Source organism: Anastrepha ludens, chromosome 5, assembly GCF_028408465.1.
Source record: "Anastrepha ludens isolate Willacy chromosome 5, idAnaLude1.1, whole genome shotgun sequence".
Classification (NCBI taxonomy): domain Eukaryota; kingdom Metazoa; phylum Arthropoda; class Insecta; order Diptera; family Tephritidae; genus Anastrepha; species Anastrepha ludens.
Window position 1 is genome coordinate 219,394 of NC_071501.1, and position 13,379 is coordinate 232,772.

Genomic DNA, 13,379 nt, shown 5'->3' on the forward strand with positions numbered 1-13,379 from the left:
AATATAGCATTTTTTATACAAAATGAAAAAAAAAATTAAAATTTTACGTGCACAAAATAATAAGTAATGGCGTATTTTAGGATTTGGGCTGGGACAGTTGAAGGACATTTCCAGGATGTTTCTGTTGTTGAACTTTAATTAGTTTATAACAATTACTTTATGATAACGGAGAAAAAATAAAACACAAGCATATTTTTAGTTGTTCGGTTTCGGTTTTTTGTTTTTCTTACTTTTTGTTTTTAAGTGTTTTTTTTTTGGTTTTTTTTTTTTTGTTCTTTAGTTTTTATAGGGTATTCTTCGCTAAGGAGTTTGCAAAGTTTTACTTCGTTTACCTTTTAATATCCTTCATTTTTGCTTTGTTAAAATTTTTTTACTATTCATCATTAGATTCTACCTTTTTTGTTACAGAGTTCTATATTATGTTTTTCTTGTAGTAATTGTTTGTTTTTTAATTGGCTTTAGTAGCCTCTATTTTATAGAATTACCCATTTTCCTTTCACTTCTGATTTTAATCTCTCGTACTTACTTCAATTTTTTATAGACTGACTGGCCTGTGGGAATTCTTGAGTATTACTTTTTAGCACGCTTTTAACATAGAAAGAAATTGGCTTTCTTCCTAATACTTTATAAATTTTCTTATCTCAATATTTTTGTTCATATTTTCGTTTCTAATTTTAATCACGATTTATAATTTGTATGGCTTGAAGTACTCTCTAATATTCCTTTTCGTTTAGTAATTTTTGTTTTTATTGTTAAAATTTAAATTTCACTTATTTAACTAAATATTTTATAGATTGTTTGCTTTTAATTAATTATTCTAAATAAAAAATCTTAAATTAAAAATCAAATAAAACAAAATGTTGTGTTTTGCAGTCGAGCTGTTGTTGACTGCAGGCAACTCTTCCGAGTTTATTTTGGTAAATTGGGCAACTTTCAATATCAATCATTTCCTTAATTATACTTAAAGTACAAGCAACTACTAATGCGAATGCGAGCAAGTGTATGCCATTTGCTTATACATATTTCGCGTTTCGACACTCAAATTGTATGGGTTTACATGCTATCATAAATTTATATTTTGTGTCTAAATATGAGAATATAATATTTTAAAAAGTTTACATTTTCCTTTTTGTTAATAGTTACACAATGCAGTTAGTAAATTTTATAATTTTCTGTTAATAATATTGTGTATTATAATTTGTGAATGCAACATCAACTTACGTGACTAATTATTAATTTCTTAACTATTTTTAAGTGTACATACTGGCCTTCGACTTTTTCATGTTGTTGACTGTCTAACAATTGGCTTTACGATTCGGCGACTACAATCACTGTCCTGCACTACCTGCCGTGGTTTCGCAAGTTTTTGCTCATCGGCCGTCAAACACTTTGCCAAGATAAGAGGCCACATTCAGTGGTCCATTCTTTTCCAAATGTGTATGCTGAATATTTTATTATGTTTCTTCTTATTAGATATAACTTTAATTAGATTTATGTATTTTGTATATATTTTCTTTTAATTTTTGGAACGCTGACTAATCGGTATATAATTTTTATTTGACCAAACATTAAATGTTTGATGGGCTTCACTTTGACAAGTATTGTATAATTTTTCCACTACGTGTTTGAATGAATGTCTCTACACTTATGTGCTTTGCAAATGATGAGCCCGTATTAAATTACTAGGTTTTGCCATGCTTCGAAAGGGCATTTAATATATTTGATATTTGAAGCTGAAATACAGCTAATCTGGGTTAAATTTTGAGATGAGTTTCGCATGAATTCTTTTAATTCGCTGTTGTTGTTATTGCAAACCTCATATGACTCAAAATTTTATGGGCATTTGTTTTTAATGTAATATTTTGATAATAACGCCTAGAAAGTTTTATAATTTCTGAAAATCTTTAACAGTGTTATTATTTAAATTACTTTTTACCTTTACTTTAATTTTTTAGTTTTGTTCACAAAAAGTTTAGGGGTTAAATATATTTGAAGAACTGTAGATGTTAAACCATTTCTCAAATGCGATTGTGTAATTCTTTTCATGCCTTCGTTAACAAAAAGTTTAGGGGTTAAATATTTTTTAAAAACTATAGATTCCATTTCTCATATGCGATTGTGTAACTCTTGTCAATGTAAAGTTGTTTTCGATTTTTTAACTAAATCTTTAAGGCTATGTAGAAATATGCGAGTATATACTCTTAGAAGCTTCTGTGAAATTCTTGTAAATGGTAGACCTTGTTTGGCCCACTTACTCACTCAATATAAGTGCCGCAACTTTCACACGTTCGTGCTGCGATTATTCGAAAGCCACTGACGCCGCATCAATGCGCCTTTTTAATTCTGGCTCAGTGACAGAGCGCGCATATGAATTTTGCCGAACAGTGTCCTTTATTCGATTGACAGCACTACTAATATTACTTTTACGGTTTTATCAAGGTTTCAGCAGGCATCTATGGACTTTAAAGCTTTGTGAAAACGATAGCGGTTTTGATGCTTCGGCATTATGTCTTTTGTAAAGCATTTTTCTGAAGCTGTTGTGTTGTAATTAAGCTTTATTTTAAAACTTACGTGAAATTTAAATAATACCATTCAATTTTAATATTTCGGTTATTTGTTTTTTTCATGTCTATAAAACAGCAAAGTGCTTATATAAGATTAAAATGTACGTTTCTTTACTAATTTTCTTACTTTATTATACTAATATGTTTTGATTGCAGTGAAATATTTTTTTGAATAGCTGAAGTATGCAGCTTATTCATTAATTAACATTGAAATGTTTAATTTTAACTTAATTTTAATATTTCGGTATCTTGTAAGAATTGAAAACTTTATAACCTAGCCAGCATACCTCGACAAACGACTTAAACTGACACACTGTCTTTGCTTCAAAAGTTGAGTTACAATTACATCAAATGCTTTAAAGCCGCGGGAAGCTTTGAAAGTACTAAATGCTTTTTAACTTACTTTAAAAGCTCAGAGTGTATAGCTCTAAGAAGTACGATGTACTACATTCTTATCAAGTGTAATCTTTTTACTATTCAAGACAATAATTTTTAATTAATTTTCATTGACTCTTTTTTTCTATTGAAAACTTTACTTTTTTAGTTTAAATTGGTGCTTTGGCAGTTTTTTGTTCGCAAAAGCTTTCTTTATACTCTCAGCTCTCTCCTCCTGCATTAATTTAAAGCACTTTGCTTTTTTATTCTTATTTTTTATATTATAATTGTGCTTGCTTAATATTTAACTACATTTATTTCTTTTCAGTAACATTTCAAACTATCGTAACTTCAATGATTTCTTTCTCTACACAGTTGAACTTGAATTTCACACTATCCCTTACTTAACTTCTTTAACTGAGCATTGATTTTGATTTGTTCACCCTATCTCCCGCTTTTTATTGGCTACTATTATCTAGACCACCTTCATTACCAGACTCGTTTTATATGGTCTGCATTTTTATTTTTTCAGCTTAAGAGCCGTTGTTTCTTGTGCTTAAAAGCTACGCAGCGAAAGGTCTATCAGCTTCTGATTTTTCAGTTAATTGTTGGCTGAAATTTGCAATGTTTTTTACTTACCGTTAAATTATCGATGCGAATTTTTTTTCTCTCATATCCCTAGATCAATTTTAGATTTTACTATTGTTCTTGCCAGTATTATCCACATGATTTGGTCTTTTATAACATTTTTATGTGTAAATCTTAAATATTAATGTAAATACTTAATCAACATAGTTTTTTACTACTTATAACTAAATTTCCATTAATATTTATTGAAATTGTGGTTGTTTGCTTTAACTTTGGCGATGTTTTGTGGGATTTTGCTCCTAAATAAAATTAAATGTTTTGTGTTTATGTATTTTTTCATATACAGATTATCCAATATAAAATGACATACTTCAAGAAAATAACTCGATTCAAAAGTCATTTTTAACGCATTCAAAATTGTTCACTAAATCTTTAAATCAGCCATTTTATCATAATGTATTTGAAATGATCCTAACACATTCCAAACTGCGGCAGCTTCAACCGCTTCCAGTCTGCTCTTCCATACTGTTGGGTTCTTTCATCACCTTAAGCGCAAGTATTGACAGTTTCATAAAATCTGTTGATGATGGTTTCCAATGGCTGGTGTGTAACGCCCAATAATAAATTCTCCATCAGTTTGTGTTCCTTTTCATCCTCATGTTGCGGTACCTCTATTGGGTTGTCTCAAAAATGTTACTAGATTTTCTAATTAAATATTCAGTTATATTTTGGCATGAGTGCATTTGTTACATATATTTTATGTACCGTTATAGTTACGAACTCAAGTCCATTTATAATACGTTTTTGTTATGTTTATTTTATATTATCTTACTGCTCTTGTGAATCTAATGGTTATTTTGTATTTGTTTTTTTTTATAGACTTAAGATTATGACGACTCTTTTCTTGTGTTGTTGTTGTGAAATTGTATTAGGACATTGTAACATCTTTGTTTTAGCTACGCTAGGTATTATTTGAGTTTTTAATTGCAGTTGTATTTGTTTATTTTTCCTACCACATTTGCGTTTACTCTTAACATACCAACTTATTTTCATATAACTTCATTTGGAACTTAAGCTTAAAAATCTTTCAGCATTTTATGTTCAATTTTAAATTTATGAAATGGTAAAATGCTGATGAGAGCTGAAAACATTTAATATGTTCTAGCTTTTTTACTCGTTTGAATGAGTGTTTCGTTTGGGAGTGTTTTTGGAAAGTGTTTGAATATTTTAGTTTGAATTAGGTATTTTTCGCATTAGCCGCAACTGTTTTCTCGAACTAGTTAAAAGTAAAATAGTTTATTAATTTCTGTGCACATTAAAAATTTTTTCTCTCTGGTGGTGTTCACTTTTTGATCTAATCTGGTTTGTTTGTATTTATCTGAGTTAACTTAATATTTTGTTTAGCATGCAAACTAATAAGTGGTGGTAGGCATTTACTCTAAATTGATATTTTTAAAATTATTAAAATATCTCTTAGTGTGTATTTATATACCAGAAGGACAACTCCTTTTATATTTTGTATATATGTATGTATATTATTTACTCATTTGTTGGTTGGTTTTTCAACTTAGTTAATTTTTCTTTTGTTATTTTAGAAAATCAGCTTTTTTCTGTTATTCTCTCTATCGCGCGTACGCTTCCGTTCATGTTGATTTAGCTTTTTTATAATTTTTTATGTTTAAACGAAAAAATCTAAATATTAAATAAGCTGATCTAATAGTTTACTACTTTTTCAATAATTCAAATAATTTAATTAGTCTACTTTTGAAATAATGCTGTTTTCAATAACTGCTGTGGTATCTAATCATACTCATCGTAATAATTAGTAATAATATAAATATGTATTAATATATAATGATACATGCTCGTATAATATACATAATTCTCTACAAGTTTAAATAATTATTTTCTATAGTTTCTAGCATTTCTTTGTTAATACTTCCTTCGGTCCAGTTCGATAAACCTTAAACATGTATACCTTTTGGTTTCAGTGGATTTTGTATATAATTAATTTCTAGTTGTCTCGATAATTTAATATGAGTTCAGCTACTGATTAGTACTTTTTGTAGTGATATTGTAAACTTAACTCAATAGTTTCTTTTGTAACGCATAAATGTCATTAAAATGCAGGACTAATTTGCGTTTTTTGCAGTATAAATGCAAAATCGCAATGGAAAAAGCGCCACGCTGAAGTAGATCTGTATCTGTACGAAATACGTTTTGGTAATATGCGCCATCAAATGTTTGAATAGCTCTGCTTGCTTAAGCAGCCACATAATTGGCTACATATATTTGGTTTTGTACTTGGCCTTATGATTTGACTTAAGAAAGAATTGTCCCAAAAATGACAATTTGTATAAAGTCTGAAATAAGTTACATATTATCAGCATTTAAAAAAAATACTAATTAATTGAATAGACACTACGTGGTTATTTTAGTTAATTTGTGAATCTTGTGAATGAAGCAATACGAACAGTATTTGTGAAATAGTCCTAGAAAGAACTTTTCTTCGCAAATTTAAATCCTTAGTTATGAACTATTGAAGCAATGAAAAACGAGAAAAATTAGAATTGGGCAGAGACATACGCAGGCATGTCCCAATTGAAAAACTAGATTGACTGGACGAAAGGGTTGAGTTCTCCTATCACTGAGTCTGAGTGAGACTGGGTCTCTGTCACTAAATGACTAATTTTAACATAATAAAGTAGTCTAACGAATAATACAATATTATACACCTTGTTCGCTGAACTGCTTATAAAATATTTGAGTAATTAACACTTCTTTGTGTGTAATTTCTACTTTTCGGTTTGTTGATAGGCACATAAAAAGTAAATTAAAATGCATATAGTTTCTTTTTCTTGCATTAATTTAGTAGATTATATCGCAGTTATCGCAGTTTTGCATTCATATAAAATTTTGAATTTTAAAATTCGTAGCATTCTTCTATAAATATTTCAACACTTTTGGACTTAATTTGGCTAATGATTTTTACGGGGCCAGGTATTGATTAGTTTTTGCCTTTGTGTTTGCTTATAGTGAACACGTATTATTTGCTTTTTGTTGATATTTGTTAGTTTGGTTCGTTTTAGAACCTGCTGTGATCGGGTAAAACTTCGTAATAGTACTAACAAAAGTTTTATATCCTCAAAGTAACAGTTCTGATATACATACATTTGTATGTACTTCACACTTTGAACGCTTCGTTTAGTTAAACAACTTAGTTTTTCGCTTATACGAGGTTTGCATTAATGAAAAAAATAATTACAGTGGATAAGTTTAGAGTATTTTGTGATGCTTTTTGTACCTTTAAAGGTCGATGTTTATATCAAAAAGTGTTTTCTTGATTCCCGCTGCATTTACTACTTATAACAATATATGTATGTACTTTATTTTATTTTATTTTATTAATTTTGCTAGATAGATAGGGTGGGATCTGGGTTGTCTCTTTTGTGTTTTGCTATAAACAGCTTTACAATAGTAATCGCATTATTTTGAATATAAGTTTCTGTAAAGTATCTTTAGTAGCTACAACATTACACGTACCCATTTATGTTTTTACTACAAAATGTAATTTTGTAGTCGACTAGGTTGAATTAATGGTGGTTTGTTATTGTTAAGTTAGGGGTATATTTTGACCAAAATAATGACACTTGACGAGTATTGGGAAATCAAAAGTGTCGCAAAGTTTTTATTTAGTTAGAAGAGAATATGGCGGGTGATGGTGATGCAAAATAAAGAGAGCGTGTAATAAAAAAATGCTTGCGTACATACAATTGAAATTAAAGTTACAAAAACCAGAATGTGAAAATGAATTCTTCGAAAGCACAACAAAGCACTAAGAAATATGGTTTGAAAGCTTTTACAACTTAAATAGTTACATACCAAAAAGTAATAGTTCAAATCAACAACTACCAAATGCTAATAATGTTAATGGCAATGACTTTTTGGAAAAATCCTACCAATGAAGTCACTAGAGAGTATCTAATATTTAGCAGTTATTACTGTGTTAGTTCTTATTTTATAATTTTTACACTACTTTTTGTATATCAGATTGCACGCAGCAATTCTTTACTCATTTTATTGTGTTCAATATAAGTATTGTAAGTATGAATGGAATGCAAATAAGTAAATTTAATATATTGTATTTTACTCTTAGTTCTTAGTTTCAAACGATTTGTTCTTATTATCGTTTGGCATATGCATTTACTACTCCTGTTTTTTAAATTGTGACTTTTGAAGTACGCGCATTAAGTTAAGTTTTGTTGGTAAATACAGTAGTATGGGAAAACGCTTTAAAACTAAATATAATTATGGTGTCCATCCGAATCTGCCTCTGAGCTATTACAGATTGCTAACATCCACAAGAACGTCCAATATTATGTTATCAAGAAGAAATGCTTAGGTTCTTTCCTTTTGCTAGACTCCTTTTAAGAGTTGAAATAGATTCCTCTATATTAAAGTTTAGAGTTTTGTTGCAGCAGTAAATGGTGTCGATTTCAGATATCAACAAATGTCCGTGCTACGCATATACTTACATACGTTTTTTTAATTTTGCATTGTTATTCTTCCAATATGTAATTCAATTTTCTGCCTTTACTGCAATCTTCGTGTCAATGTTTCGTAGTAGAATTGCCAGAATTTGCCGTGGAACCACATGAAAAGAGCGACTATTTGGATAAGGAATGGACGCTGCAGAATTTCTTGTACAGTGCGTCGTTTTAGCTGACGTATCAGCAAATGTGTTTTGGACTGGGACTGTTCGTTTAGGTGTTGGTTATAATTCAAGTTGCAATAGTGGTAGTAGTAATTATTGTTGTTGTTATAGTAATTATTATTGTAACACAACGTTACATTATCCGCGTTTGCCATATGTTCACCGGCTTCACTTTCCTCGCCGTCACTACCGTCTTCAGTTTCCACATCTTCTTCTAATGTTACTTGATTTTCGTGCTGATGTATATACAGATTTTGTGGATCTAGGGAATTGCTACAATCAGCTTGTTCTTCTTTTCTCGAGTCATAAGAGTTTCTGATGTTGCAACTGTTTGGCTGTTGCTGTTTTGGCATCTTTTTGCTGCTATTGCTATTGTTATTCCTTGCGTTTGGTGGTTGTTCTAGCGGTTGTTGTGGTTTAGCTTTCTTCTTATTAACATTTGTTTTGCTTCTATTGTTTTTAATATAAGTAGTGTTATTAGTTTGGTTATTGATATTACTGTGGTTATTGTAGTAATAAATGGGATACTTATGAATGTTGGTATGGTACTGTTGTGGTTTACGATAATATTACATAAGAACGCATTTTCCCTTTTCAGCCCACGGATTATTCTTTTTATCCGGGGCATTTATTAGGGGGTCGTTCTTCTCATTCTCTTCGATAAAAGACCGCATTCTAAAAATAGAAGAAAATAAAAACAAATAAGATCTTTAATAAAGGTATGAAGAAACACTAGTATTAAATATTTACAACAAATTATTATTTTTATTTCATTATTTTGAATGGTTCATGTTGCGCTCCCATTCACTTGGGATATTTGTCTTAATCTTGTCCTGCAACCGATTGTTATGATTTGTTGCGCGTTTGTGTCCCATCCCATTCGTATCTCACATATAATAAGGATGTTTCGCAAATATCATACTATACACACAAGTTAAGGAGTTATGACACTAGACTTTTTGGGGTCTAAACGGTTTACTAGGGTCTCAGTAATAAAATATTGAAGAATTATTGCCGAGAAAAATCTCAAAGTGACGAGCTCTAAGAAAACTACATTTTTTGAGCTAACTGATAATTTTTTTTTTGTAATTGAACTTTAACTTTAGAAGTGTAAGTCAATTTTTTTTTCTGTGAAATTATAAGTAGAGAACGTTTGGGTTTTATGTTTACTTCCTGAAACTATGAAGGGATTTCGACCTAGATTTTATAAAGAGCTTAAACGCAATATACACATAAGGTTACATTAAGCTAAATTCATGATTTTGGTAGGTCAAATACGAGAAGCTACAAAAAATTACAACTGCTATGTACATATGTATGTATGTATGTATGTATATACGCAAACAGGGAAGCTTTTATTGCCGATTAATATAACTTTCGGTCTGGCTTTTGTAATGTACTTAACTACACAACCATTCTCTGGAAGTTTAATTGTTACATTCATACATATGTATATGGTGTCTCGTTCAATTGCACCTGATAAATATGCAGTTGTGTTAACTAAGACAACCGAGGCAATGCAGTCAAAAAGCCAGATAACCCACATGCTAGGATAGACAAATAATTAGATGTTACTCACATACATATTTACATAAGTATGTATGTGCGAATGCCCGAGAAGCTGTTTAGATAATTACACATCTGCGAAGAGCTGTTTAGGTCTCCGCAATGCAAATTTATATTACAGTTAGCTGCAACAAATAATCCAAAGCCAAACATAGATTACGAATATCTGCACATACATACATACATTCATAGAGAACACTTTGCATGCACCATGCATGTATCTCCACATGTACATATGTGTGTACGTGCGCTGTTCTGAAATGTGCACTTTTAGGTAAGCGTGGAGTACGAATAATTCGCATACTCATTTGTGGTTTATTTATGCATACATATGTACATATGTACGTATGGTATGCACTTGTAAATATTCGACTATTTCAGCTATAAGATAGTTGAATTGTATACATATGGGGAGTTGCTTCTCTGGCTTAGTATGGGTTATAAAGGTTTTATTTGCCTTTATGTGGTAATAATAAAAAAACAATACGATATAAATAAGTTTCACTTGATCCATTAGAACTGAAGTATGGTTAGCTAGAACTTAAATCAACACGTTATGTATGTATGTATGTATATATGTGTACGAGTATTCCTTCCCCTGACAAGTGGTTTAACACATACAAAATAGCAGATGCGAGTATACTCGTGTAAGTACTTTCATTCAGCTAAATTAGCAAGTAGTTTTTAATTCATAGTTCACATCTCAGCGCTCATGCTCATAAAAGGAGGATATTTGTTTTCATAAATTTTTCTACACCCTTGAATATAATACACACTCGAGAAATAGACTGGCACGCATAAAAATAAAAAAGTTGATGAAAATGAACAGAAACAGCTCACTCAAAGGATTTATCAGACTTTAAGAATACAGAGAGGGCATATAGGAGAAAGTACAGACAAAGCAACAATCAGGAGTGCTGCTCAAGATGTACTTGAATCGGAATAGAAATGAAGGATATCAACAAAAAGGGCTTGCGCATTTAAAGGAGACCTTAGGATATGTTAAAGAAGAAGAAGCAAAAGCAATCGAAGGAGCCCTGAAACAGAAAAAGTGCAATAAAAATAAAATGAAGTACCTAATCATGTGTCAATGTAAAATAAGTTCAAGAAAATATTTAAGAGCTATAAGAGAAATGAAGTTGCCCAATATGTACATATGTATGTATATGCCTAGAGATGGATTTGATTATTTCATACTCAAATACGCGTCACGGTACCGGTGTCGATGATGATAGCTGTTTTAATTACATATCTACCTTGGCGACTTTTCATGCATGGGAATAAATGTTTCAATGTAGCAAATGAGCGAACCCGTAAGGGAAAATGGATATGGAAAATGTTAATGCATGCCTTATAGTGATTTTAAGTAGATAGGTTCTGTTCGGAGAACGGTTTTTACTAAAGTCTTCATTAATATTTTGGACACACACATACGAGTATGTACGTATTATGAGTTTCATAGTGTCCCATGGAGCTTTGGAGAAGTCAATATGATTTCTATTGTAGTAAGGACAACCCAAGATGAACACCGCGATTTCTAAGCTCAATTTATGAAATTCGTGCCTTGGCACATGGCTAAAAATGCATTTAAGCTGAATTGAGATTAAAGGAAAACAAATCAATTTTTCAATATCCATCCCATATTTTCTCTCACCCTTGTCTTTAAAATTAGTTTACTACAATTAAAAATTTATTAGTCCTCTGCTTGCAATCACTTACACTTAACCTTTTGGATATTATGTAAATACAAGGAAAACCGTATGTAAACCGTTGGTATACAAATTCGCATGTCAACTAGTTAAATTTCAAGCATTCTTGTGTCAAAATATCAAATGGTTACAATATTTGCAGTAACTAATGCCACAAATGCATGTACATAAATTTATGAGTAAAGTACATACCTATGCATATACCTATATCCTTCACGATTACAGCAGTAACATTGAATATTAACATAAATCTGTATGAAGATTTGTAGGAGAGATGGGTTGCCGAATACGTACTCTCTTAGAGAAGCCATAGCTGCCATAGAAACTTTTTGGCAGACTGTTTGTGGTACATGAAACCGGTTGTATGGAGATTTAAAATAATTTCTATATTATCTATATGTTTGCATATTTTAGGCGATTATAAGTGAGATAAGAGATACCTCCAATACAAATTTCAAACAGGAGGTAATCGCGCGTGTATTGAGTTCGTATTGAAACTGAAGCAGAAATTTCTACTGCTTGCGGAAATGTTAGATAGTTTTTTCCCATCTACTTTAGCCGCAGGCGGGATTAAAAGCACAGAGAAAACCAGTATTTAAAAAAGTTTGTTTCGCTAATTCACCAATTTAAACCAGTTGTCGTTTAAAGACAATTTGGTCTTCATTCTGCCACATCAACCCAATACTTCAATAGGCGATCAGCGGAAGTGGACAAACGTATGCACATACGAGTATGTACGTAAAGAGGCGTTCAGGCACATTCTTCTTCAAGTAGACAATAAAATTCATAGGAGTATAAGATTATGACAAAATAAACTCTTAATGTGTTGGGCAGATTACATTGATTAACTACAAAATGCTAGCCTGCAAAATGAGCTTCATAAATCTAGTCAGCATCCTTATCAGGCATAAAAACCTTTCACGCCATTACATTTCAGCATACTTGTGCATGTCACATACTCACGTGCAGTTCTACACATAGCACGAGTATTAGTGACATGTATTTACTTTCTATGTCTCCTCATTTATCAAGCATCCAACTTGCCAACCTAAGTTCACTTGACTGCATTTATTGGCTGTTGGTCACGTTTTGCCAACGTTTGCTTTACAGTAGCCACTACTACAGCGGCTAACCGACAAGTGAATGGGCGTACGGGTGTCTGGATTCCCACATATGACACAACAGCACATGCGGCAAAGGAATTGTGACATTAGTACTCTTGCATATAAAGGGCCCGCCATCTATCGTTACGGATTTGAACTAGGTATTATTTGAAGAATGGTAACACTTAGCTGTCATCTGATTTGACAGAAAATTAGTTTTATTCTTCCGCTGAACGAAAATGGTTGTGTATACGCTCAAAGAACGCTGGGAAATATTGCGACATTACTTTGAAAATCATGGTATTGTTGCAGAATGTGTACGAAAATTACGTACGGCAATGGGAAGAAGAAAACCACCGAATGAAGCGTATGTGCGTTACTTTGCGAAAAAAGTAAGAGAAGCTTATTGATAAACCAACGCGTGACCGACCAAAAACCGTGCGTACACCCGAAAATATTCCTGCTGTGGCCGAGAGTGTTCGTGAATCACCAGGAACATCAGTTCACCGTCGTTCTCAACAATTGGACATTTCGGAGACATCATTGAGACGAATTTTGCGTACAGACCTTGCGTAAAGATCGTATGGGATGGTGCATGGCTAGCCGAGGCAGCCATATGAATGAAGTTGTGTTCCATAATTACCCGGAAGGATTGTACTTCAAAATAAAAAAAAACAGTTTGGAAAAATATTGAGTAGTTTCTTTTTTTAATTCCGTAAAGTTATATGGCGGACCCTGTATATACATACAAGTGTATTTG

The 13,379-nt window shown here is 31.6% G+C and overlaps 1 protein-coding gene across 1 annotated transcript in view; it reads right to left on the reverse strand.

The window, feature by feature from the left end:
* Nucleotides 1-230: 230 nt before the first annotated feature.
* LOC128863816 (guanine nucleotide-binding protein subunit gamma-e) overlaps nt 231-13,379 on the reverse strand; it is a 121,142-nt gene continuing 107,993 nt past the window's right edge. Inside the window, exon 3 of the mRNA XM_054103181.1 lies at nt 231-8,916. Coding sequence (XP_053959156.1) covers nt 8,811-8,916 — 106 coding nt within the window. The 3' untranslated portion in view covers nt 231-8,810. The remainder of the gene's footprint in view (nt 8,917-13,379) is intronic.